The 27,691-nt window shown below is 45.8% G+C and overlaps 1 protein-coding gene across 1 annotated transcript in view; it reads left to right on the forward strand.

Moving 5' to 3' along the window:
* LOC139751283 (glutamate receptor ionotropic, NMDA 2B-like) overlaps nucleotides 1-27,691 on the forward strand; it is a 461,671-nt gene that overhangs the window by 238,745 nt on the left and 195,235 nt on the right. The window contains exon 5 of the mRNA XM_071666604.1: nucleotides 16,070-16,180. Coding sequence (XP_071522705.1) covers nucleotides 16,070-16,180 — 111 coding nt within the window. The remainder of the gene's footprint in view (nucleotides 1-16,069; nucleotides 16,181-27,691) is intronic.

Genomic DNA, 27,691 nt, shown 5'->3' on the forward strand with positions numbered 1-27,691 from the left:
CTGCCGAGTAAGCGTGGTCGCTTAGCCTCGTGTGTGTGTGTGTGTGTGTGTTTTCGTGGACTCATAGGATATATATATATGTATATATATATATATATATATATATATATATATATATATATATATATATATATATATATATATATGATGTGATTATTACACGAAAGTGCACTTGGGAACTTTTCGTGTTTCATTTTCCCCGTGGACTCATAGGAATATATATATATATATTATATTATATATATATATATATATATATATATATATATATATATATATATATATATATATATATTATACACCCTAGCGTGAGCCAGGTACCCATTTTATCGACTAACACCTATGGGTGGATGAACAGCTGCGTTGACTGTGGACCGACTGCCGCAGCCAGGATTCGAACCCTGGGCGGGCGGCCCGTGAATGCGTCGTGGTCAGGAACGCTAACAGCTACACCCACGGGAGTCCCACCCTGCAAATGTTTCAGCTTTAGGTTCGCTAGACTGTGTGTGTGTATATATATATATATATATATATATATATATATATATATATATATATATATATATGTATATATATATATATATATATATATATATATATATATATATATATATATTTTTATTTTTTTTGGCTTTGTCGCTGTCTCCCGCGTTTGCGAGGTAGCGCAAGGAAACAGACGAAAGAAATGGCCCAACCCACCCACATACACAGTGTATATACGTACACGTCCACACACGCAAATATACATACCTATACATCTCAGTGTACACATATATATACACACACAGACACATACATATATACCCATGCACACAATTCACACTGTCTGCCTTTATTCATTCCCATCGCCACCTCGCCACACATGGAATACCATCCCCCTCCCCCCTCATGTGTGCGAGGTAGCGCTAGGAAAAGACAACAAAGGCCCCATTCGTTCACACTCAGTCTAATATATATATATATATATATATATATATATATATATATATATATATATATATATATTTTTCTTTCTTTTAAACTATTCGCCATCTCCCGCGTTAGCGAGGTAACGTAAAGAACAGAGGACTGGGTCTTTTTTGGAATATCCTCACCTGGCCCCCTCTGTTCCTTCTTTTGGAAAATTAAAAAAAAAGAAGAGAGGGGAGGATTTCCAGCCCCCCGCTCCCTTCCCTTTTAGTCGCCTTCTACGACACGCAGGGAATACGTGGGAAGTATTCTTAATCCCCTAACCCCAGGGATAATATATATATATATATATATATATATATATATATTAAGCTCATGGTGATTAATATCTTGCACACACCTCGTCCCTCTCGTTTTAGAAATTGAATAGAGATGATAGGTGAGGGGTAGAAAAAATGTTCTTTAAGTCTCCCTACAACGAATTGTATAACTTACGAAACATCTGGAGCGAAATGATACAGTTACCGAGCCACGGGGAGGTGGTTTGGTGTGCGATGTGGCAACGCCTCATGCATTGTGGGTAGTGTGACGTCACGCATCTGTATTATGATAACAGCACGTAAGATTTCCATCAAAAGTTGTCTTGATATTGTAGAACAGAATCGTTAGTTTCAGGGACGTCCCCTCGATGATGCAACAGCCGGCCAACGGGTTATTCAATGCCATAGAAGAGAAGAGGAAGAATATAATGGTCCCTCCTCGTCCACCAGCATCGCCTGAGGCGGCACCGTTTTCTATGAATCCAAATTGGAGGGGATAATTACAATTTGGCAACTACTTGCCTTATGATCGCTCCCAAACGAACTTTTTTTTTTTTTGAAACTTTAAATTCGACCGACCTTTTTTTTTTTTTTTAGGAGAAAGGAGACTAGTTTACGCAATAGGATCTGTGCTTAAATATAAGAGGTTAAATGCTGTATATAACGCCCTCTTTAGAGATTTTTTTTTGATAATTATGGTGATTGGCGAGAAGTGGCATTTAGCCATGTGAAACAGTGTGCCATGATTGTAGATTTTTTTTTTTTTTTTGCCAAAATTGATGATTCTAGGAAAAGGCGACGAATTAGACTAGACAGGTAAAACCAGAATATTATTCATAAAAGAAAAACAATATATATCGGAGATGAAAACTTGGGGGTATTATTTAAAAACCATGTTTGTTAGGCTCCAGCTGGGCAGATGCTAGAAGACGTGATGCGGGTTGGTGCCCTCTGTACGCAGGAGACGTGGATAAAGATGGGTGTGCAGATAGTAATTGACTGACGGTCACAAAGTGGGAGATACAGTGAAGGAGAGAGAGAGAAGAGAGAGAGAGAGAAGAGAGAGAGAGAGAGAGAGAGAGAGAGAGAGAGAGAGAGAGAGAGAGAGAGAGAGAGAGAGAGAGAAATGCACAAAGAAATATAAAAACTTTTGTCAAATATAGATGGTTAAAGGCAGTTGAAATGATTTGAGAGGTTCCACTCACGCCTGTCTTGCAAATGGTCTCTTGATTCTTCTAGATGGTCTTCCATGAGTTTATATATATGTATATATATTTTTAATTTTTTTTATACTAATCGCCATTTCCCGCATTAGCGAGGTAGCGTTAAGAACAGAGGATGAGGACTGGGCCTTTGAGGGAATATCCTCACCTGGCCCCCTTCTCTGTTTCTTCTTTTGGGAAAAAAAAAAAAAAAATATATATATATATATATATATATATATATATATATATATATATATATATAAATAATGTGCATATTATATCAAGTGTTTACGAGAACTTTAATTACGTGGCGAGAATGACCTTTCTTTCCCTGAACGTGATTTAATATGGAAGTATAAGAGAGGCGAAAGAAGAAGGAGAAGAAAAAAAAATCTAATTCAAGAAAAGAAAAAAAATAAATCCTTGACATTGTCCTCTCTAACTTTCCCTCGTTGACTTTAAAAAGAAAACGTGTTCCCCATGTAATTTCTGGGAGAGGTGGTGAGTTCAACGGTTTAATGTTTCTCTGGTCCTTTGTTCTTAGCTGGAGAAACATCAGCTGTTGGTTGTGGTTAATGAGAAACATCAGCTGTTGGTTGTGGTTAATGAGAAACATCAGCTGTTGGTTGTGGTTAATGAGAAACATCAGCTGTTGGTTGTGGTTAATGAGAAACATCAGATGTTGGTTGTGGTTAATGAGAAACATCAGCTGTTGGTTGTGGTTAATGAGAGACATCAGCTGTTGGTTGTGGTTAATGAGAAACATCAGCTGTTGGTTGTGGTTAATGAGAAACATCAGCTGTTGGTTGTGGTTAATGAGAAACATCAGCTGTTGGTTGTGGTTAATGGGAAACATCAGATGTTGGTTGTGGTTAATGAGAAACATCAGATGTTGGTTGTGGTTAATGAGAAACATCAGATGTTGGTTGTGGTTAATGAGAAACATCAGCTGTTGGTTGTGGTTAATGAGAAACATCAGATGTTGGTTGTGGTTAATGAGAAACATCAGCTGTTGGTTGTGGTTAATGAGAAACATCAGATGTTGGTTGTGGTTAATGAGAAACATCAGATGTTGGTTGTGGTTGATGGCGGGATTTCGAGAACATCAATGACCTCGCCACAACCCAACCACACCCGTACATCACAACCTCCGACTCACCACAACCAACAACCACGAACAACCAGTTACAACCATCAGCCACGGCCACAGACAACACCAACCCACTCTTTTGTCCTCCCAATTTTACTGTGGGGGAAGAAGTCTCCTCCTCCTCCTTCTCCTCCCCCTCACGCAACGAGTATCTTCCATGCAAAGGCCAGCCCTTGCGTTGGGGGTGGGTGCCTGCGGGCGGGCCAGTCCACGGGAAATTAGAACCTCGGGCAGAAAAGTATGTCCTTTGTGAACGAGGTTGGCGTACGGCAGCGCAAGCTTGTTGCAGCTTTGTAAAAGTTTTAGGGAGAAGCTTGAGAGGAGATGGGTTCCCGTCGTGGCCTGGAGGGGATGCAGATAGAGTCTTGAAGGAGGAGGAAGAGGACAACGTTAGCGAGAGGTAAGGAGCGAAGACAAGGCCGTGCAGAGCGGAGGGTGTGCATCTGCCTGGCTCATTACTGCCCGACCCTCTGATATTATCTTCAGGAGGAGGGGAGGAGAGAGTGGGGAGTTCTGGGGAGGTGAGAGGAAGGTTGGGGTGGAGGGAGGCTGAGGTAGATTGGGAGGAAGGTAGGGCAGGTGTGACGTGGAGGAGTCCACATGACAAGACGATGTGGAGGTCTGTGGTCCGACGGGGTCATCATGCTGGAAGATAGTAATGGAGTCAGAAACTCCTTAATCTGTCCAGATGGAGACGGGGGAGTAAAGCAGAGGGTTCCTCTCCACCCAACACTGTAGATGGAGACGGGAGAGTAAAGCAGAGGGTTCCTCCCCACCCACTCACCTTTCCCTCGGTGCACATTAGCCGACAAGAAAGATATCTATGAAGGAAGACCACGCCTTACAGTGGGGGGGCGAACATTTGCGCCGTGAAAGAGATGACTGAAGAACACATTGTGACCAGACGACAACCCCTGAAATGGAAGGGACCTTGGCCCATGCCCTCTCAAGAAGGAAATTGAGTTGTAATACGTCACGATTATGATATAAACAAATCACTCTTGAATTAACTCTATTACAGTAGGTGTTCAGCCATATTTCAAACGCATCGAGAGCCTTCCCCCTCGACAGCGTGTGACAGTAATTTATGCCAGTGGTCTGTGATAGCTGCACTGCGAAAGGGCCATTTCGCCATGTTTGTAATGGGAGAAAGGGTCGCCAGTCCAGGGGGAGAAATCATAGCCCGAGTTGATTGAAAGATCAGAGACGTTGTATGTAGTTGGTTGGTGTGGTGAGGGAAATTGGAAGACAAAGAGGAGATGAGGGAGGAGGAAGATGAAGGTAAGAGAAAGATGGGTGAGAGACAGTGTCGAAGAAAGGAGTTAGAGCGAGAATATTTGCTTATCTAAACTACTTAGGAATACGTACCAGTCTACCTACCTAAGTACTTACCAACCAACCTACCTAATTACTTACCACCGTACCTACCTAAGTACTTACAAACCAACCTACCTAAGTACTAACCAACCAACCTACCTAAGTACTTACCAACCAACCTACCTAAGTACTAACCAACCATCCTACCTAAGTACTTACCAACCAACCTACTTAAGTACTTACCACCGTGCCTAACAGAACGTTCGATAAGATTTTGTCTGTGGTGGGGCTACTAACGCATAGTGCTCACCGCCTTAATCTCTCTGCTTGTATTACTGTTGCTCTGTGCAGCCACACGCGTTGCACAGTTGACCCTCGAAGTGTGCCTGTAACACTTGCTTGTTCTTCGAACTTCCTGTACATATTCCTCGTACAGTTTTTGGTTTGTTAGGCCTGGCAATGAAGTGTTCTCCCGTCTTATCTTCTAGCTGGAACCCTGGCTATGTCGTGCTTTTATTTGATAATAGATTTTAGGGATTACTGGATAGATCTTTTGTTTTCCTGTCTGCAAAATTGTTGAGTACGTGAGATGTTTCTTTAAAGTGCCTCAAATTGTTGTATGGTATAAAGGATCGGTCGCCTCCTCTCTCTCCTGTGTGTTAAGGTTGTATAATTCATGGTATTCCCTGTGTTTCCTGGTGGTTCATTGTGTCTACTGTTCCCTCAAGTTACACCTTAAAGGCGTTGTCAATATTTCTCTCTCTCTCTCTCTCTCTCTCTCTCTCTCTCTCTCTCTCTCTCTCTCTCTCTCTCTCTCTCTCTCTCTCTGTCCGACCAGCTCATTGATATTCAGCCAGCTTAGTTTTGGTGGCCGAGCGAGACAGCAGCACTCAATGTTGCGTCTCATCTGTACACACTGAATATATTTACCCTCTCCAATTTCTGAGTTATGACGTACGTCATCATGGCACCATCCATCACTACCTGGTTGAATGACCTTTGATTTATCATTTATAGTTATCGTAGTCGACCTTATATTTATCCATCATGGTTATCAAATTGCAATTTTATTTATCTATAGTCGATTTCAAGCACCCTGATTATTTCTTGTCATTTAAACTCTCTTCTTCTTCTTCTTCTTCTTCTTCTTGGGCCTTTGTGTATGTGTGTGTGTGTGTGTGTGTGTGTGTGTGTGTGTGTGTGTGTGTGTGTGTGACGGGTAAGCGACGCGAACGAAGACTCACCATTATAGCGAGGTTGCATCATCATCATCGTCATTTTGACGATAGAAAGAAAAAAAAAAGGCAGCAGCCCCTTTCACTTCAAAGGACACTCCCTCCTTCCCCCCGCTTGCGATTGGATGCAGCGCCGCTTTGGACCTAAGAGGAACTCGCGGAGGATGGTGACCAGTACACTGCTGGGCTGGAGTATCGTATGGTCTGGGCCTTCTCCGCCAACCCCCCCGCACGTGAAAATAGCGGGCGTCTCTTCCAGATATTTTGCCGGCGGCTCCAATCCTCCGGTGCACTTCCCTGCGTGTTCAACACAGTCTTGTGGGTGTGGGTGTTTCTGATTCTCAGCTTATGTTGCTCTTTTATGCCCAGGAATGGAGATAGATATGGCGTTTTCTAGATGATATATATGTTTTTTGGGTATAATGGCGTTTTCTTAAAAGTTTCGCGACACACTGGCTTTTTTTATTATTGTTTTGTAGGAAATTTGTTAGTATTTTCGTATTTTACTGAGAGTTTTTCTGATATTTTGGCCTTTTCCAAAACTTGATTGCTAACTTGACGTTTTTTCCAACTTTGTGTTTGAGTATGAATAGCATGTCAGCCGTTGTTGGACGTTTTAACTGTTTCTGGCATTGTTTCTGGATGGCCTCGTCTTAATCAATGCTTATTCGTTATTGTCTCTCGTTATTTATGGCCCTTGTTTTCTTATTCCACGAGCAGACTTGATTTTGTAAGATGTTTTTTTTCTTCATGATTCTTCCATCATATCGGTATTTTATTTGACATGTTTCATGCTTTTGTAGGGTTATTGACTTCTTTTTTTTTTCATTCGTGTTTCCTGGGTGTTGTAACCCTCCTTCCAGAACTGTTTTACGGGTTGTGAAGCCTCTGCTCCTAAGTGAACTGGTTGTACTGATGTGTTATGCTCTTTCCTGAACTTTTCTGTGTGGTGAGGCATTGTCCGTATCTTTATAGAGTAAGTATGGGACAAGTAAGATGTAAACATTCATTCACTTCAGTATGAAAGTCGCATCTTGGGCGTGAGTGGGTGTTGTGATGTGCTGAGTGGATGTTTATAATGTTGGAGAGATATTGGTGGCGTCCAGAACACAGAGAGGAGAAAGTGTAGCTCTTACATGACTGGGGTTACGTAGTTTCAGATGGGTGTACGTCCGGCGGGATGGAGTTGTAAGAGTTAAGGTGGGCAGATGTTGAGCGTTTGTGGAGTCAAGACTGTGTTGGTTTGGGGTGAGAGAGAGAGAGAGAGAGAGAGAGAGAGAGAGAGAGAGAGAGAGAGAGAGAGAGAGAGAGAGAGAGAGAGAGAATCTGCGAGCAAAGGTTGCTGAAGTGTGAGGTGTGGTTCAGCATTGAACTTTTTCTTGAGTGTTGGTTGTTGGTAATGAAAGAGTGTTGGTTGTTGGTAATGAAATGGCGTGGATGAGAGGGGGGAGTCTATAGTGTCGAGTACATTAAAGGGCGAATTATATTTAGAGTAGTTTTGTTTTGTCGTGCAGGAGGCAGACGCCTGTGGTGGTTGAGCGACCAAGTGATTGTTAGGTTTGGTTTGCAGTTTCGTTATTTTTGTTTATGAAAGGAAGGTGAGGCGTGTTTTAGGATGGAGCAGATAAATTGCATGTAGAAAACAGCGAGGAACTCCTTATCTTTTCTGAAGGTGGCGCTGATGAGCATTTTCTGGGGCGTTGAGTTTTCTTTATAGCCTTTGTGTTCATGTTTTCACGGCACGGGAAGTAAATATCATGTGCGTCATATACAATGCTTGGTATGGCTGTAGTATTATGCAGTGGGAACGGTCGATCATTCAGGGTTTTATATAAGGGTGCAGTAATCAAGACGATGATGATGTATTTTTCGAAGCGATGCAGATCTTTGGTTTAGAGCGAGTTACTTCTATCAGTTCGTGTGGTGCTGCGTGTGTGGTGTTGCTCGTGTCGTGTTTTAGTTCCTGTGATCTAAACTGTAAAGTTATATGCCAATGTGGTTGACTAGTGAAGTCGTGAGGGAACATATTGAAGAGGGTTGGAGTAAGGGTTGATTGCTAGGGCACAACCACGGTAGAGTCTGATGATTTGGGAAGTTGATGGCTTGTCTTGGTAGCCAGTTATGAAGCTGGTAAGCCACTTTTTTGGTCAATTTTTTTGTGTAGTGTGATGTCAAGCATGAAGGTGAAATCGCACTTCAGTAGGAGTTCATATAACATTATTTACCATGTAATTTTTCCATACATGTGGCACGACATGTTACGTGGAGACAATCCACTTCATCATGTGCCAGTAACTGTTAAAAGGGAGAGTGATTAAAGGGGGTCACGTGGTGACGGGGATTGACCTGGGTAGCTGGCTCTGTCTTGAACACCTTTTACATATATATATATATATATATATATATATATATATATATATATATATATATATATATATATATATATATAAATTCGTATATTGTCAGTTCTCTCTTAATGATTTGGGTAATGCTAAGATGGGCATTAAAGTTGCGTAGGAACAGATTTAGAGTCCTTAGTATTAGCAATTAAGACAGATTCACTGACGTGTGGCATGATCAGCAGAGGGGTATATATGGATAAGGACAGATAGACAGGAAGATAGACAGACGGACATATTGGTTCATAGTTTCATTATACTTTCCAGACCAATAATGACTTGATCACTGCAGAGGAAAGTCTCAAGTTAAGCCTCCGGTTCGTTCCTCGTCCCTCTTGTTCCTATCCCGGTCCGTTCCTCGTCCCTCCTGTTCCTTTCCCGGTTCGTTCCTCGTCCCTCCTGTTCCTTTCCCAGTCCGTTCCTTTCCCAGTCCGTTCCTCGTCCCTCGTGTTCCTTTCCCGGTCCGTTCCTCGTCCTTCTTCCTGTTCCTTTGATGCCATTTTGTCTCCCAGGGTTGGCGACGAACCCCCCCTTGGATCAGCTGTGTTGAAGGCCGCTGCTGCTGCTGCCTTCTCTCTCTCTCTCTCTCTCTCTCTCTCTCTCTCTCTCTCTCTCTCTCTCTCTCTCTCTCTCTCTCTCTCTCTCAATACATAATGATAAATCTTACTTAAAAGAAAAAGAGAGAGAGAAAAAAAAAAAGAGGGTCACCCTGGGAGAAAATTACCGAAAAACTTTTTTTAAGGTCGAAAAAGATTACGAAAATTAAGAAGTCAGTTGAATGTTGTCGGGAGATCTGGAGCGTTTGGAGGCATCCAGGTCTCTTTGGTCACGAGTCCAAGGTCAACCTCAAGGATTTTTGTGTGGATTAAGGATGTATCGCACGTTCCAAGTGGCACTCAAGCTGGTTTCAGGTGTTTGCTCAAGTGCTGGGTCCCAAGTGGGACTTTACCTCCCACATGTGGGATATATATATATATATATATATATATATATATATATATATATATATATATATATATATATGTGTGTGTGTGTGTGTGTGTGTGTGTATGTATATATATTTTTTTTCCGCTTCTTTGCCGCAGCCAAATTGAAAAAAAAAAATGGTTTAAAATATTTCAGTGGGATGGAGTTTTCTGTTATATAGCAGTTACATTTTGGTGACGGTGTTTTTGTCATATGACAGTTGTTTGGTGACGGTGTTTGTCATATGACAGTCTCTTGGTGACGTTTCTTGTCATATTTCGTCATATAACATCTTTTGATGACGCCATCTGTCATATGACAGTCTTTTGTTGGCTTTTGTTTGTCAGTGTGACAGCCTTACGGGAACACACAGTCCTCTCTCCACGGGACGCTGACTTGTGATTGATTCATGACGTGACAATTCTGTAGCAGCATTTCCACCCCACACCACCACACCACACCACGCCACACCACGCCACACCACACCACACCACCACACCACACCACACCACACCACACCACACCACACCACATCACATCACACCACCCCACACCACACCCCACCACACCACACCCCACCACACCACACCACACCACACCACACCACCCCACACCACACCACACCACACCACACCACACCACACCACCCCACACCACACCCCACCACACCACACCACACCACACCACCCCACACCCCACCACACCACACCACACCACACCACACCACGCCACACCACACCACACCACACCACACCACACCACCCCACACCACACCACACCACCCCACACCACACCACACCACCGCCACCACCACCACCACCAAAAAGAATTAATTAGTACCCCTCGAAAAATAATCACCCCCACCCCAAACCCCCCTCGCCCACCCTCCCCCATTAACCTCACCCAAAACCCCCATTACTGATACAGTGAAAATGGAATGCCGTCCCCTCCTCAAATCTTGGCAGCAAACATTGTAAAAACAAAAATTTTTTCCCCCTCCTGTATTATGAAGAGGAAAAACACATCCAGGGGAATATCGTATGTATTATCTGTGGCTATTATTTTTGTTTTTTTCCCTTCCCTTTTTTTTCCATTATTTAAGGGATTTTTCTCTGTTTTTTTTTTAGAATAGCCGAAAAAATTAGCAGTTTAGGGGTAAGGCATCTTACATGATTTTAATATTGAGGTAAATTACGTAGAGGAAGGTACGTTAAATTGCGAGGTGACGTAAGGTAAAGTAGTGAGATTCTTAAGAGAATTATTTTTTCCCCCCTCGTTCCGTGTTGGTGATATTGGTTGAACTTGAGATCCATTTCGACGGCTCGTTATGTGAATTCAAAAAAGAAAATATTGGAGGCAATTTTATTTTTTATGCCAAAGGTTTTCCTGTGTCATGGACGTTCGTAATTTTAAATTCTTTTTAATATCTTCACTTTTGCCGCGTTTCAAATATTTTTTTTTAAATGAATTCTTTTTTATTTTCTTTGTATGTATATTTATATCTGAGGAATCAGTAAGAGTGTATTTAACTTTTGTGAAAATGTCTTCATCAAATTTTCAGATATTGGACACTGATTATTTTTCATATATTTTTTTCTTGATATTATTTCTTTTCACCTGTAAGGTTAGATGAGGTGGAAAAGTAATTATATATAGAGAGCGAATCTTGATACATTTTTAGGAAGATTTTTTCTTTATATACATTTTTAGTCTGTCGTGATTTTGAGATATTGAAAAAAAATTATATTATTTTCCCGGAAACACGTAAAGATTTTTTCCCCCGAAGGATAATTTGACACCTTATTACAGGAGGGGCCTGGAGCGGGGGCATTCATCGCCTCTGTATTACAGACTTTCTCTTTGCATACGAGATAAAGAGTTCACGAATAAAGTAGGCTCTTCAATGGGTCGTTTTAGTTTCGAAGGAAGGGAATCCAAGTCATTGATGGATTGGAGTTGATGATGGAGGGAGAGAGAGAGAGAGAGAGAGAGAGAGAGAGAGAGAGAGAGAGAGAGAAATGATTTGTGTGGCTGGGGGAAACACACTGTATCAGAGGGCCCACTTTCAGGGTGTTGGTGTCATCCCAAGGTGCTGGCCAGTGTCAGCCGAGGGTGTCAGCTCCTCAACCCTGACAACACCGTTAGTGGTGTCAGCAAGGCTTGGGTGGGGCTGGGCGGAGGGATGGGCTTCTGGTACTGTGGTACCTTAGGATGGTCCGTATAGAGATGGTCCTCCATTCGTCCACAGCTCCGTCAGAGGTTGGGGGCACAAGGCTCTTGTTCGTAACCTTAACCCTCTCTGCTTTCCCCTCTTTGCTCTAGAGATTGATTTCCCGTTTTCTTTTCCCAGTGGCTCTTCTCCAGTACGTAATGGATCACAGACCGACTTCTTTATTCCAGTAGTGGTAGGTCCCTCACCTCCCTCCTTTAGACCTCCTCTCCATGCATGATCCTCACAACACAGAGATACATGCCACCCTCTTCTGGCGACTTGGGTCTTGGTAGATTCTCCTCCACCTCGTCAACCGTAGAACATGCCTTCTTCTTCTTCTTCTTCCTCCTCCTCCTCCTCCTCCTCCTCCTCCTCCTCACCCTCCTCCTCCTCCTCACCCTCCTCCTCCTTCCCCCCGTGTACACGCCCTGTGTCTCGCCTCCTCACCTCCCTCTCTTCATTTCTGTCCTGGGAAACATACATTGTGTGGATGGGACGGGCGTGATCATGGAGCTCTCCACTTTAAGATCCTCTCTCTCTCTCTCTCTCTCTCTCTCTCTCTCTCTCTCTCTCTCTCTCTCTCTCTCTCTCTCTCTCTCTCTCTCGCCCCATCTGCATATATTAGATGGTTAGGTTACTTTTTTAACTCCAGCGGATAACCGCACGGACCATTAGGTCTTCTGTGGTCTGTCCTTCCCATGCTCAATTAGCTACGTCCAGTTCCTGATATCCTCTTTGTGTATATATATATATATATATATATATATATATATATATATATATATATATATATATATATATATATGTATTGGAGGTGGGACTCACATTTCTCTTCATTGCTCACAATTTAATATTCGAGCCAGCGTATGGACGGACCTCCTCTGAACATTAGTATATATTTGTTACCTCATATTTTTGCCAGTGGTGTAATGATGTTGTTCACTCTTGCCGCTCTGTACATTCCTTCAACCATCCTGTCTTCCCGTCTGTCTGTCTGCCTCTCTTTTGCCCCTCGTGGCTGTCTACCTGTCTGTTTTTCGTCTGTTAGTTGTCCTCTCCCCCCCCCCCCCTCTATTTACCCCACTGTCTGATCTGTTTGTCTGTCTTCCCTCTTGACATATGGCCGCCTGTCTGTCTTTTTTTTTTCTGTCTGTTCTGTCTGTCTGTCTGTCTGTGTATCCGAGTGCTCGGTCGGCGCTGTTCTGTGCATGCGTCTGTCTGTGACGGAGCCTCCGTAGCACAAGTGCCTCTCCATTGTTTAGAAAACTCTCTCTCTCTCTCTCTCTCTCTCTCTCTCTCTCTCTCTCTCTCTCTCTCTCTCTCTCTCTCTCTCTCTAACTCGATACTTTGGTCCTTTCCCAGCGAGTGCTTGCCTTCAGAATATCCTAACATGCATTGCCAGATTCGAGCTATCTAAACTTTTCTACACACACACACACACACACACACACACACACACACACACACACACACACACACACACACACACACACACACACACACACACACACACACACACATACATACATACACACACACACATACACACACACACATCAATTGGACTTTTACCCTTTGAGTATGGACAAGCACCCCACCTCTCCTCATACACACACACACACACACACACACACACACACATACACACACACACACACACACACACACACACAAGCACCCCACCTCTCCCCACACACACACACACACACACACACACAAACTTTCCTCATGTCCCACATACGGCATAAGCCTTTTTTCCCCGGACTTTCGGAAGTATACAAACTTTCGGTCGAGTCTAGTTTAACTTGGAGGCCAACTGAAAATAAGGAGTTGCCTCAGTGATCACCCACCTTCACGCTTGTCCCCCCACCATTGCTGCCGTTATACAGACTAATGTGAGTCGTGCCTCTCCCGCGGGGGTGTGTGTGTGTGTGTGTGAAAACTCTTAGTGTCTTGAAGTGTGGTGTGTATGTGTGAGAGAGAGAGAGAGAGAGAGAGAGAGAGAGAGAGAGAGAGAGAGAGAGAGAGAGAGAGAGGGTAGGGGAACCCGAAGACCATTTCTGACCGAGAGTTCGAGTTTTACCCCTCTCACCAGCTCGAGAGAGAGAGAGAGAGAGAGAGACGTTAGAGGTGTTGGGCGGTCGGGTGCGTCAGGAGGTGAGTGTTGCTCCCGGTGGGGACGTGCGCTGACGCCCTTCAAGGAGAGATGAGCCGGGGGGGTTAGTGAGGAAGTCGCTTCCCATCGTGCCAATGGTTACTCCCGGGTCTGTCGAGGGTGCATGGGAGTGAGGGAGAAGTTTTCCCTCCCCGTCGGACCCAGCGCCGATCACCGCGTCTGTCGAAGGTGGTGGCAGCTGGAGTTCTCTCCCCGGACGGACTCCGGACTCCGGTATGACTTGTGCCAGTGTCAGCGACCACCTGCCGCGCCTTCCGTGCGTGAGGTTCTCCAAGGTTTGTCGAGCACCGCTGCCACACCGAGGCTCTCTACCAGTGCTGGTGATGGTAGCAAAGATAGGCGCCCCCCCCCCAGGACTCAACCAAGAGGAACAGGCAACATTTGGCCGCCGAAGAGGACTATGTAAGGGCAGCCAGTAGGAAAATACGATGGAGTGTGGAGGCGTTCGAAGACCTGGTCTCCCTTATTTGGGTAAGACACGCTCGAGCAGAGTCGGGGCAGAATTCCGTGTGGAAGATTGTTTACGATGTTTCCTGGGTGACCATAGTGGCTGGCCTGGGTGCTTGGCCTTCCTCCCAACACCATCCCTGTGCTCTGCTCGTGGAGGGAATTGGGGAGACTGCATGCCGGCTTCCCTGGCGTGTGTAAGTGGCTGCACCACCCTTGCCCCAGATGCTGTGGCAGAGAGAGAGAGAGAGAGAGAGAGAGAGAGAGAGAGAGAGAGAGAGAGTCTGCGGAGACCTTAAGACAGTGGAACCTCCTGCGAGCTAGGTAATTTGTTGGGAGAAAGAGAGCAGAGAGAGAGAGAGAGAGAGAGACAGAGAGAGAGAGAGAGAGAGAGAGAGAGAGAGAGAGAGAGAGGTCTAGACTTTTCCTGGGGAAAATGGACGGTCTCTTAGCTGGAGAGCATTCCACCCAACAGGTTCCTCTAAATCAGAGTTTGAGCACGTCCAGTTGAAGTACTTGCCTCCAATCTCCTTCGTCTCCTTCGAGTTTTCCCCTCCCAAGGATGTCGTCCGCGTCGCGTGATCCCAGAGGACCGACCAGTCCTGAAGGACGCTATCCTAGGGCGTTTAATGGCCTGGCCTCCCGGAAGGCTGCTGCCAATTCTGTCATTGTTGACTGTCTCAGATGAGTTCAGTCTAGTAGGGCTCGATGGGTTGCTGGGGGTGGGAGGAGCAGCCCTGGAACTGGCCAGACCCGATGGCGCAAGTAGACCAGCTGTTCCACTTCGCTGGGAGCGCCGTCTTCTGAGACTCGGTGTCTGGGTCCTGGACGAAGGGTCTGCGACTTATTCTCTCTTTTTTTAACTGGTTAGACAGACGAAGACGGGTACGAACGGGGAGCCAGCCACGCTCGCCCACTGGCTGGAACCGCAGGTCTGGAAGAGAGGTTAGGTTAGCTGTTAGTTGGTGGGGGTAAATATAGGGCGGTTGTGAGGCAGATACACAGTATTTAGAGTGGAAGTTGCGTCTTGTGCATGAGGGGTTTTCATATCTCTACTTTATATATATATATATATATATATATATATATATATATATATATATATATATATATATATATATATATATGAATGTGAAATCACGCTTCAGTAGTTCATATGATTTCATTCAACATGTAATTTTTCTATACATGTGGCACGACGTTTCATGGAGACAATCTACCTCATCAGGTGCCAGTGATGAATAAAGTTGTTTAAATGCCAACATCACAACAGTTATTGCCACCTGATGAGGTGGATTGTCTCCATGAAACATGTCGTGCCACATGTATAGAAAAATTACATGGTAAAAAAATTATATGAACCACTGGTGCGATTTTACATTAATAACTACCATCACGGATTAGTGTGATCAGTGTATATATATATATATATATATATATATATATATATATATATATATATATATATATATATATATATACATATATATATATATATATATATATATATATATATATATATATATATATATATATATATATATACATGTAATATGATAGATAGATTGATGTACACAGTGTTAAACATGGGTAATATGTGCTTTGATGGTACTAATAGCTTATATTTTCTCTCTCTCTCTCTCTCTCTCTCTCTCTCTCTCTCTCTCTCTCTCTCTCTCTCTCTCTCCATGCACCACCACCCTGCTCACACGGGCGTGTTCCTCCTGCCGCAGATCGGGACGTGGAACTCGTGGGAGCCTGAGGAAGTGACCATCAACGACATCGTGTGGCCAGGCCATCAGCACGTCCCCCCGCCAGGAGTCCCAGAGAAGTTCCACCTGAAGGTGAGTTACGTCTCTCCCTCCTGCAGTAGTAGTAAACCTCCTCCAGCAGTAGTCCCTCCAGCAGTAAACCTCCTCTGGCAGTAGTCCTCCTCCAGCAGTAGTCCTCCTCCTTCAGCAGCAGTAGGCCTCCTCCAGCAGTAGTCTTCCTCCTCCAGCAGCAGGCCTCCTCCTCCAGCAGCAGTAGTCTTCCTCTTCCAGCATTAGTCTTCCTCCTCCAGCAGCAGTCGTCCTCCTCCAGCAGTAGTCCTCCTCCAGCAGTAGTCGTCCTCCTCCAGCAGTAGTCCTCCTCCAGTAGTAGTCGTCCTCCTCCAGCAGTAGTCGTCCTTCTTCAGCGGCAGTAGGCCTCCTCCAGCAGTAGTCTTCCTCCTCCAGCAGTAGTCTTCCTCCTCCAGCAGCAGTCGTCCTCCTCCAGCAGTAGTCTTCCAGCAGTAGTCGTCCTCCTCCAGCAGTAGTCGTCCTCCTCCAGCAGTAGTACTCCTCCTCCTCCAGCAGCAGTAGTCCTCCTCCAGCAGTAGTCGTCCTCCTCCAGCAGTAGTCGTCCTCCTCCAGCAGTAGTCGTCCTCCTCCAGCAGCAGTAAGCCTCCTCCTCCAGCAGTAGTCGTCCTCCTCCAGCAGTAGTCCTCCTCCTCCAGCAGTAGTAGCCCGCCTTCAGTAGGCTGTCAGATCATGCCTCGCCAACTGATTGCCTGTGGAAATAACGATGGTGTGTCTGGTCCTGGGTCGTAGCTGTTGTCTTGTATATTGAAAATGTCCATAACCCAACATGGCTGGTCCTGGGTCGTAGCTGTTGTCTTGTATATTGAAAATGTCCATAACCCAACATGGCAGCCAGTCAGAGACGAGCTCTACTTGCCGGCATTAATGTTCTAGATGGCTATTATGCCGGACACTCTCCAGTCCCAGGCGCCTAGTGCCGATGTGCTATTATGCCGTTCACAACCCTCATCTCTCATAGCATAAATTGCACGACCCTTGAGCGCGACGGCGCGACCTTGGGATACGATAGCCCTGGTCTTTGACCTGACCTTTGTAGAGTCATGTCAAAGGCCAGGCCATCATGAACCAAGGGCTGCATCGTCATATTTAAGGAGATTAACCTTAGTAAACTTACATGTAAACAACATTTCTCGCATACATGCTCAGTTTAGGATAACACATCCTGTGGCCGTGTAGGGCTCTTCTCCACTGCTAGGGAAACACATCCTGCCGCGTGTACGAATTTTGCCCCAAGGGCTGAGGGAGGAGTTCCCAATGGATATGATTGTCTCATCAGCCAGAGATAAGATGGCTACAGCAGGTCCTTTAAAAGCGACTGTCCTAAGTACACTTGACTGAGTACTGGATTTAAACTGTTTGCCTTTTTTTCCACCCCCATTTTTTGGTTGAAATATTAATCTGATAAAAAGGAAAATTGAAGCGATGGTGTTCATGACCCTCCGTGATTTATTGGTAGGAGTAGAGTTCCCCAGCGAGCCTACTCCTTTCCCTCCATTGACGATGGTACAGCCTGCTGCTCTCAGGAAGTCGTCCACGTCCACCGGACGGGACCATACATAAAGCAGTTTAAGGTGGACGTAGGACGATTGAGAAATGTCAAGTTTCTACGCAGTGGAAGCTTCCATCTTGGGTATGAGTGGCCTTGTGATGTGTTGGGGAAGTGGATGGTGTCATGAACGCAGACGGGAAAAGATAACTCGTGCATACCTGGGGAGCATAGTTTCACATGGGTGGTGCGTGTAGTGAAATTTAAAACTGGGTTCATAGGGTGCTTGTTAAGTGCTTATTGCTGCCTTAGGGTGTGTATTTGTTTCGTTGATGTGTTTGTCTGTGGAGAATAAGTAAGATTAGGTTGCTGACATATGAAGTAGAGTCAGCTTTTTTAGTTTCACCTTTGGATTGGTAGTTAGTTAATGGGCTGGTTTGGTTCGGAGGGGATCTAGTACCGTCGCAAAAGGACTGAGTGCCCAGTGTATTGAAGTGGGATTGCCCTGTGAGTATATTTGTTTCGATGTGCAGGTAATGGATGTTCATTGTTGCTGGGCAGCCGATGATTGTTCTGAGTGCTCTGCTTTGTGTGGTTTGCAGCTTTTTATGTGTCTGCTTTGGACGGGATGGATGACCAGGCAGATGAAGCGTAGCTGAGTGTGGAGTGGATGACGTTTTTTTTTTTTTGTTTCCTTGTCGAAAACTGGTAAGTTTTCTTAGGGCAGTTATTTGGTTGATGACATCTTAGGTGTGGGGAGTAAATGTCAAGTGTGTTTTGCATGTGATAATCAGTATGGTTAGAGTTCTATTAAGTGGAAGCGGTTGACCGTCCTGGGTTATGGAAGGGTGCAAGTCGGGGTTAAGAGGGTATTGGTGTATTTCATGCACACGTTCTGTTTGAGTGAGCCAGTGTTCTGATTGCGAGATGTGATGTTGTATGTGTCTGGTTACTTGAGTGTTTTCATTATGAGGATATCTTCAGAATAGAGGACTTTCTCACCGAAGTCTGGAGGGGAGGTGGTGGGAGGCCATGTAGGCAGAGGTTGAGAAGGGATGGAGTAAGAACATCTCCCTGGGTCACCCCACTGTAGTGCTTCATGGTTTTTGGGGACGTGAAGACTCCGTTGTGAATGGCCCTGGCTTGATTCCCAATCCCCCACCTGTGATGATGGCTTACCACTCTTTTTTTTAGTTTGTCATGTTTGTGAAGGATGGTATCAAGTGTCCTTAGTGTGCGGATGTGTCGAGGGACAGTGTCAAATGCTTTGTGGATCGATGTTGCTACTTGTGTTATGCAAGAGGAGGGTTGTGGCTGGTTGTGTCGCGTTGTGTGAGGCCTGTGTGCAGTGTGGTGGTGGTGGTGGAGGGACTGAGGTCTAAAGCTATGCTGTTTGGGCGAGGGTGGGACATTTTGGGTGATTTCTGTTGACTCGCAGTTTGTCGAGGGGTTTGGATATTGATGGTAGTAATGGTGTGTGCGTGGAAATAGCGTGAGGGACGGTTCACATTGTGGTAGCGCGCTAAACCAAGGTATGTGACGCGATCAGGCTCCACCCTGGAGCATTCTGTGGTCCTTGGCTGTGGCTGGTGAGCTCAAGGGCCTCGCCACAGTAAACGTGACAGGTAGAGTGTAGGTGGGTTGTAAATGAAGCCATTATTCGTCTGTTCCTGACGCTGCCTCGCTGGAACGGGGGCTGCTAACAGCTAGGCATGAAGTATGAACTTTAGTATCGTGAGTTGAGCCAGTGCCTCTCCTTTGTTAAGACCTCTGGGAAATAGACAATCCTACCTTGTTGCTGAATCGTAAAAAGAAAAGAAAAGAAAAAAAAGAAAGAAACTTTGGAAAGGAATATAAGAACACGAAACAGAATAAGTCAAAAGAACATCAGGTTTAGTCGCATCTCTCTCTCTCTCTCTCTCTCTCTCTCTCTCTCTCTCTCTCTCTCTCTCTCTCTCTCTCTCTCTCTCTCTCTCTCTCAAGTGCGAAAGAGAATTAGAGTGAAAGTTTATCGGCAAGAACCGGGCCTCTGACACACCCCTGGACTCTCCCAGGGGGCTGGGGTCATCCTCACTCCCCTGGATGATTGTATGTCTGGTGGGAGTTCCCACGGTACATATTTGAGTTACCAGACTGAGGGAGAGGAGGGGTCAGGTGAGGGCCAGGGTCTGGGACAGGACGGTGGGTCGTGGGAGAGGGAAAGATGGGAGAATCTGGAAGAGAAGATGGGTCATGGAAGGGGAAGGAATGGGGGGAGACATATGAAGATAGGGGAGTCTTAGAGAAGATGATGGGTCATGGGATGGGAAATAATTCAGAAAGAGAAAGATGGGACAGTGTGACGGAGACGATGGGTCATGGGAGGGAAATGATCGAGAAAGAGAAAGATGGGAGGGTGTGGAGAAGACGGTGGTTGATGGGAGGGTAAATAATGGGGCGAGATAAAGTTAGGGGATTCTGGAAAAGGAATAGAAGTAGAAGATGAAGGAATCCGAGTGGGATCATGAGTGAGGATACATGGGAAAGTGAGGACAGGAGAGGAATACAAACATAGACCACAAGTGAGGACAGGAGAGGAATACAAACATAGACCACAAGTGAGGACAGGAGAAGAATACAAACATAGACCACAAGTGAGGACAGGAGAGGAATACAAACACAGACCACAAGTGAGGACAGGAGAAGAATACAAACATAGACCACAAGTGAGGACAGGAGAGGAATACAAACATAGACCACAAGTGAGGACAGGAGAGGAATACATAGACCACAAGTGAGGACAGGAGAGGAATACAAACATAGACCACAAGTGAGGACAGGAGAGGAATACAAACATAGACCACAAGTGAGGACAGGAGAGGAATACATAGACCACAAGTGAGGACAGGAGAGGAATACAAACATAGACCACAAGTGAGGACAGGAGAGGAATAACATAGACCACATGAGACAGAGAGGAATACAAACATAGACCACAAGTGAGGACAGGAGAGGAATACATAGACCACAAGTGAGGACAGGAGAGGAATACAAACATAATAGACTCTCGATTGTAATGTAAGACACACACTTGAACCCTTCTACACCACATGTTCTCAATCCTTTTACCCCACCGACAGCAGAAGACACACACACACACACACACACACACACACACACACACACACACACACACAAAACAAAAAAGGAATCACCAATTCGTGATTGGGTCGTGGCTAATTGGGCAAGCTAATGGCGAAATGCAGTTAATGCTGTCATATGACTGGGGTGATCTTAGGCGTTTTGGAAGGTCCATAGCTGGGCTAACTCTGAAGGAGGGCGATAGAAAACGTTGTGTTGTCCTCTTCTGTATACTGAGGGTACGTACGTCCTCTTGTTAGTGAGACTGTGTGGGTAAAATGTTCCTTACGTCTTGTTAGAAAATTGCGTCCGTTTACCCGTTACTGTGGTAAACAGGTGCTGACCAGGGAGGGTGCTAACTGTATGGGTAGTGGGTAGGCTAGCGACAGCGGCGCTCCGATAATGCACTTCAGTGACGGTTAAGTTCCACTCCTTGGTCCAGGTTACTGTATATTTTTTTTTCCGCCCAACCCTTCATTCTCTGACTAAAGGTTTGCCCCTGCTGCGTTGAACGCTACGCGCTGAATCGTATCTTATATGAGGACCAAAATCTCTTGGGAGGAATGTAGGTTAGGTGACTCTCTCTCTCTCTCTCTCTCTCTCTCTCTCTCTCTCTCTCTCTCTCTCTCTCTCTCTCTCTCTCTCTCTCTCTCTCTCTCGTGTCCTGCCCTGCCCAGTGTAACAATGCAATGCTTCCCCCCCTCCCCTTCCTCCTCCCCTCTCTTCCCCTCTCATTCCCCTCCACCACCACACCCTGGAGCAACGTGAATACCATCTGGCTCTAACCAGCTGCAGTTATTTCGCACCCTCTCCACTGCAGCTGGTCCTCACACACACACACACACACACACACACACACACACACACACACACACACACACACGAAGAAACAGCAGCCCATCATTTAGCAGGAGTTGGGCCAGGGTTGCGTCACATTTACGTATGGCCAGCGGCCATGCTGGCAACGAGTCTCGAGTTAACACCACGAGGCTCTCGGTTCGAATCCTCCGCCCCGCCCACTCCCTTCCCTCCTCCTCCGGGTGCCAGATGAAGCTGGTTCCTCGTAAGGTCATGCTGCTCTGACTGATTCAAACACACACACACACACACACACACACACACACACACACACACACACCAACACACACCAACCCCTGAACTCCGTCGAGGTCACCCGGGGGAAGGCGGGTGTGTGTGTGTGTGTGTGTGTGTGTGTGTGTGTGTGTGTGTGGAAAAGGGTCAACTTTCGATAGAGCTGTTATTATCGTCCTCTTCCGTCGAAACGGGCCTCTCCCGTCAGAAGGAGCCAGCCTGCCCTTGCTACTGAGTGTAGCGCAGCCATGATGCTACAGGACCCACTGGGAAAAGGGGTTTCCCCGGGGGTTTATAACAGTAGAACCCCTCTCTTGAAAAGGGGTTCAGGCGGGGGTGGTAACCAGATGATGTGTGTCGTTGAATTTCGTGAATATCTGTGAGTGGGTAAAGCTTGGCGCTCCCTTTGGTATAGGGGGAAACTACGTAGGCTGGACCCACACACTACATTACCCCCCATAACCCCCGCCCACACTCGAACCAGGGTCCCAGGTGTCGTGAAGGACAGCTGTTTCCTTAGAGGTTGATAAAAGATAGAATGATGCAAGGTAAGGAGACATGATCATCACTGTAGCTCCTGGGTTTGACTCCTTCCCCCGCTCTCTCTCTCTCTCTCTCTCTCTCTCTCTCTCTCTCTCTGAAATTAGACTTTGTATGTGGTTAGACAGGGTAGAAGGGTGGGGGGGGGGGGGTGTTCCCCTCACCCCACCCCACTCCCCTGACCGAGGTACATACATGTGGAGGGAACAAGGTAAATATTTTGGCCCTGAGTGCATAGTGCTGCTTAACGCCTTCCTCTCCTGCTTGCATATTTACCTCTCACATTCACTCTCCCCTTCCCTCTCACCCGTCCTCCCCTCTCACCCTCCTCCTCTCACCCGTCCTCCCCTCTCACCCTCCTCCTCCTCTCTCCCCTTCCCTCTCACCCTCCTCCTCCTCTCCACATCGCCCCAGATAAAGATAATTAACTCCCACTCACAGCTCCACACCTCTGCCCTCCCACACTTAAATTGTCAGGAATAGTTTCCCCCCCTCTCACTTTCGTGTGTGTGTGTGTGTGTGTGTGTGTGTGTGTGGGATGTACCAGGGGGTCAGAACCTAAACCACCGCATACCAATACAGGGGCCAGAAATTTACGCCCCTTAAATATAACAAGGGGGCCAGAAACTAACAGGCCTTACCATGTAGAGATACGTAAAATGAACTCCCCTTTGCTATATCAAGGCCACCACCCAACATTCAATTAGCGCCTCTTGCTATAGAAAGGTGCACAAAATTTAGCGCTTCTTGCTATTATATCAAAGGCCATAGAACTAAGGCCTGGAACTGTATAGCACGGGTGGCATCCAGCGACGCCCCTCGAGCCAGGGAACCAGAGTCTTAACTGCTTGTATTTTTTTTTTTTTTTTTTTTTTTGCTTTATCGATAGAGTTGTGTCCTACAGTCTGACAAAGTGTCTGTTCCTTGCTCGGTTGTAACGTAGAATTAAGGGCGCTCCTTTTTTGTATTGGGAAAGTGGGATCATCGGGTGATTTTAGACATCACCAAACCCCACCGTCTCTCTCTCTCTCTCTCTCTCTCTCTCTCTCTCTCTCTCTCTCTCTCTCTCTCTCTCTCTCTCTCTCTCTCTCTCTCTGTCTCTCTCTCTCTCTCTCTCTCTCTCTCTCTCTCTCTCTCTCTCTCTCTCTCTCTCTCTCTCTCGACTGTATTAGATTAGGTGTGTTCTTTAACTTAACCCTAGGCAAATCTTACCTAGCGTAGCCTAGCATAGTCGAGCTTAGCCTAGCTAGCCTAGCATAGTCGAGCCTAGCCTAGCATAGCCTAGCATAGTCGAGCTTAGCCTAGCGAGCCTAGCATAGTCGAGTTTAGCCTAGCGAGCCTAGCATAGTCGAGCTTAGCCTAGCGAGCCTAGCATAGTCGAGCTTAGCCTAGCATAGCCTAGCATAGTCGAGCTTAGCCTAGCATAGCCTAGCATAGTCGAGCTTAGCCTAGCTAGCCTAGCATAGTCGAGCTTAGCCTAGCGAGCCTAGCATAGTCGAGCTTAGCCTAGCGAGCCTAGCATAGTCGAGCCTAGCCTAGCATAGCCTAGCATAGTCGAGCTTAGCCTAGCGTAGCCTAGCCTTGTTTAGCCTAGTCTAGCCTAGCCTTGAAACATTTTTATGAGTCTTGAGTCCCTTGAAGATTATTGAAACGTAAAAGATAATCAACTACTTTATCCTCAGGTTTATATACAAGTCGCCTCATTGGCTTCGTGTCTTCTGGGAATTGTCGTGGGCACGAGGCAGACTTGACCTCATCCGGGTTTCAGAGAGCGTTGTTCTCCTCCGTAGTGAATCCATGCGTCAGTTTCGCCCGAGCTATAAAGCTAAAAGCACCACTCCCTACATCTTCATCTCCTCTTCCTCCTTGCCTCACCGACTCGAACAATAATATCCTGAAGGCACGACCGTTGTTGTGAAGAACGCCTCCTCCTCCTCCTCCTCCATCCATCCCTTTCTCCCTTCCTCCTCACCATCCCTCCAAGTCGTTCGTGTTTGACCTGCTGTATGGCAGACAAGAGTAACGCAGCGTTCGCATAGAAATGGCGCGCGAGCATACACGAACGCTTTCACGGGCTCTTCAGGAAGACGTGGGAATGCTTTTTTTTTTTGCACGCCATAATTACCACCTGCCTGGACCGAAGGCTGGCCCCAGCCAACAGCCTTAGTAAACCCAGAAGATAGCACGCGGGGCGGGACCGCTGCTCGACGCGTTCGCTCAATATGTTCGCTCAACAGATATATCTCATGTTGTAAACACTATGAAAGATTTTCTTCCTTCTTTTTATTTAATTATTTTTTTTTTGATTTGGTGAGGTCAAGGGCCAGGTCACCGATTGGGGGGGCGGGGGAGAGAAGATGACCTCAAACATACCATACATTTGCATTTATTTGTTCATTGCTTTTTCGGGATTTTGCGTAGAAGTCGTCCGGACGACGAATGGGGAGGGGTGAGTCATGCCAATATTGTGGGTAGCAAAACTGAAGAGGGACATGTATTGCGATGTGTGTGTGTGTGTGTGTGTGTGTGTGTCTGTGTCTTTGTGTGTAATAGATAGATAGATAGATAGATAACGGGTAATTGTATTTAGATAACCAACCCGGCTGAAGATACACAGTTAAGGTATTACAGATATTACAGAACTGGGAGGTCATATGGTAATTGCTACTTCATTAATCATAAAAGCTTAAGATTAAGATAAGCTGGATATGTGCCACACTTCAGATAAGCATATGGGTGAGGTACATCTAGATAGACAGTGTGGCAGATAGATAGAGTTGTTTTACAGAGTAAATGATAGGGTTTATGACATGATGAACTTGATATTGAATATTAAGTGATGAATAGGTATGGTAAAATATTACGTGACGTGTATGTGTGTGATTCAGTAGGGGTGTCGCTGCCCTGTGTACATAAACCATCATTCATAATGGGTTTATCCAGTTAAATAAACGGCTCATAAAAGAGTTAGTTTTACGTCAGTCTGTAGCCCGGACAGAACATGTGTATATAAACAAAGATATGAATGTATGTATCAGCAAGGTATGAGTGTGTGTGTATACAGAGGCAGATACACACACTCTCCTCTCCTTCTTCTTCTTCTTTTTCTACTTCTTCTTCCCCCTCCTCTCTCTCTTCTTTCCCTTCTTCATCTCTCTTCTTCCTCTTCTTCTTCTTCTTCTTCTTCTTCTTCTTCTTCTCTTCATCCCTTTTCTTCCTCTTCCTTTCTCCCCTCTTCCTTCTTCCTCTTTCTTCTTCTTCTTCTTCTTCATCTTCCTCATCCTTTTCTCCCCCTCCTCCTCCTCCTCTTCTTCTTCTTCTTCTTCTTCTTCTTCTTCTTCTTCTTCTTCTTCTTCTTCTTTCCAGCCAGACATCACTTGCAGTATCCAGGTCAGGGAGGAAACACTGATGACCACCTGGGCCTCCAGCGTTGCAGACGCGGTGCTCCTGGAATAATGTCATGGAAACATATCTCAACAATTTTCCAGCCTTTTATCCCATAAGCACATCTCTTCCAGTGTGAAGAGGTGGCATTCTTGGTTTCTAGCTGCAACACACAACACGGTCTCTTGTGGTCGTTAGCTGCAACACATAACACGGTCTCCTGTGGTCTTTAGCTGCAACACATACCACTGTCTCTTATGGTCTTTAGCTGCAACACTTACCACGGTTTCTTGTTGTCTTTAGCTGCAACACATAACGCGGTCTCTTGTGGTCTTTAGCTACAAGACATAACACGATCTCTTGTGGTCTTTAGCTGCAACACTTACCACGGTTTCTTGTTGTCTTTAGCTGCAACACATAACGCGGTCTCTTGTGGTCTTTAGCTACAAGACATAACACGATCTCTTGTGGTCTTTAGCTGCAACACGTAACACGATCTCGTGGTCTTTAGCTGCAACACATAACACGGTCTCTTATGGTCTCAGCTGCAACATATACCAAGGCCTCTTGTGGTCTTTAACTGCAACACATACCATGGTCTCTTGTGGTCTTTAGCTGTAGCACATGCCACTGTCTCTTATGGTCTCTAGCTGCAACACATACCACGGTCTCTTATGGTCTTTAGCTGTAACACATACCACGGGCTCTTATGGTCTTTAGCTGTAACACATACCACGGTCTCTTATGGTCTCTAGCTGTAACATATACCACGGTCTCTCGTGGTCTTTAGCTGTAACACATACCACGGTCTCTCGTGGTCTTTAGCTGTAACACATACCACGGTCTCTTATGGTCTCTAGCTGTAACACATACCACGGTCTCTCGTGGTCTTTAGCTGTAACACATACCACGGTCTCTCGTGGTCTCCTACGCAACACCACAACCTTTCCTGGTCTCTGGCCACGACACATACAATGGCCTTTCACGAAGGATTGAATCCTCTGTGTGCTGGAATTACGACTCGACTTTCCAGCGTCTTCCAGAGTTTCCGCAGTGATCCCCTTAAACCATTTCTGTCTCTTTTTTTTCCCTCCCTTAAACAGTTTCTGTCTCTTTCCTTGATATATTTTTTTCTCCCTCTCCCCCCCTTCCTCCACCTCACCTCATTAGAAATGACCTCTCATTCCAGCCGAAGGGAATAGAAGAAGAAGAAGAAGGAGGAGGAGGGTGGGGAAAGAAAGTATATGTCAGTAGAACGGCCACCACCACATCCTGAATCCACTCCATCGAAGTGCTTCTCGTTCCAGCCGGAAATCCTGAAAGATTCTTCGTGTGGTGGGGAAGGGTGGGGAGGAAACTTTTCTGTTTTATCAAGTAAAGGAAACTCTGGGTGGCTGGCTGGCCACTGCCTCTCATCGCACTCCCAGGCCATACAAGGGGGGGCTGCTTCACACGGGGCCATTGGAGAAATTCGTCAACTTTGTCCCCCATATTTTTCTTTTTCTTCTTCTTCTTCTTCTTCTTCTTCTTCTTCTTCTTCTTCTTCTTCTTCTTCTTCTTCCCCTTCCCCCCTCCCCGCCCCCCCTCCCATTCTTCTCATGTTCGGAGCGCGGGAGAGAGAGGGGAAAAAATGACGGTATTTCTCTCTCTCTCTCTCTCTCTCTCTCTCTCTCTCTCTCTCTCTCTCTCTCTCTCTCTCTCTCTCTCTCGGACAACCTCCTCCAGGCTCAGGTCGTGAAGGATGTGATCCTTGGTGTCACCTTAGCCACTCCAGCGCCTCCTCCAGGCCCCTCAAGCCACTGCTGCTGCTGCTTCCCAAACCCCACTGGCGTCCTACGATCCTACAGTGTTCCTTCCAATCCTTGCAGCTTCCCCAATCCTTGCAGCTTCCC

The sequence above is a fragment of the Panulirus ornatus genome, chromosome 11 (genome assembly GCF_036320965.1).
Source record: "Panulirus ornatus isolate Po-2019 chromosome 11, ASM3632096v1, whole genome shotgun sequence".
NCBI classification, from domain to species: domain Eukaryota; kingdom Metazoa; phylum Arthropoda; class Malacostraca; order Decapoda; family Palinuridae; genus Panulirus; species Panulirus ornatus.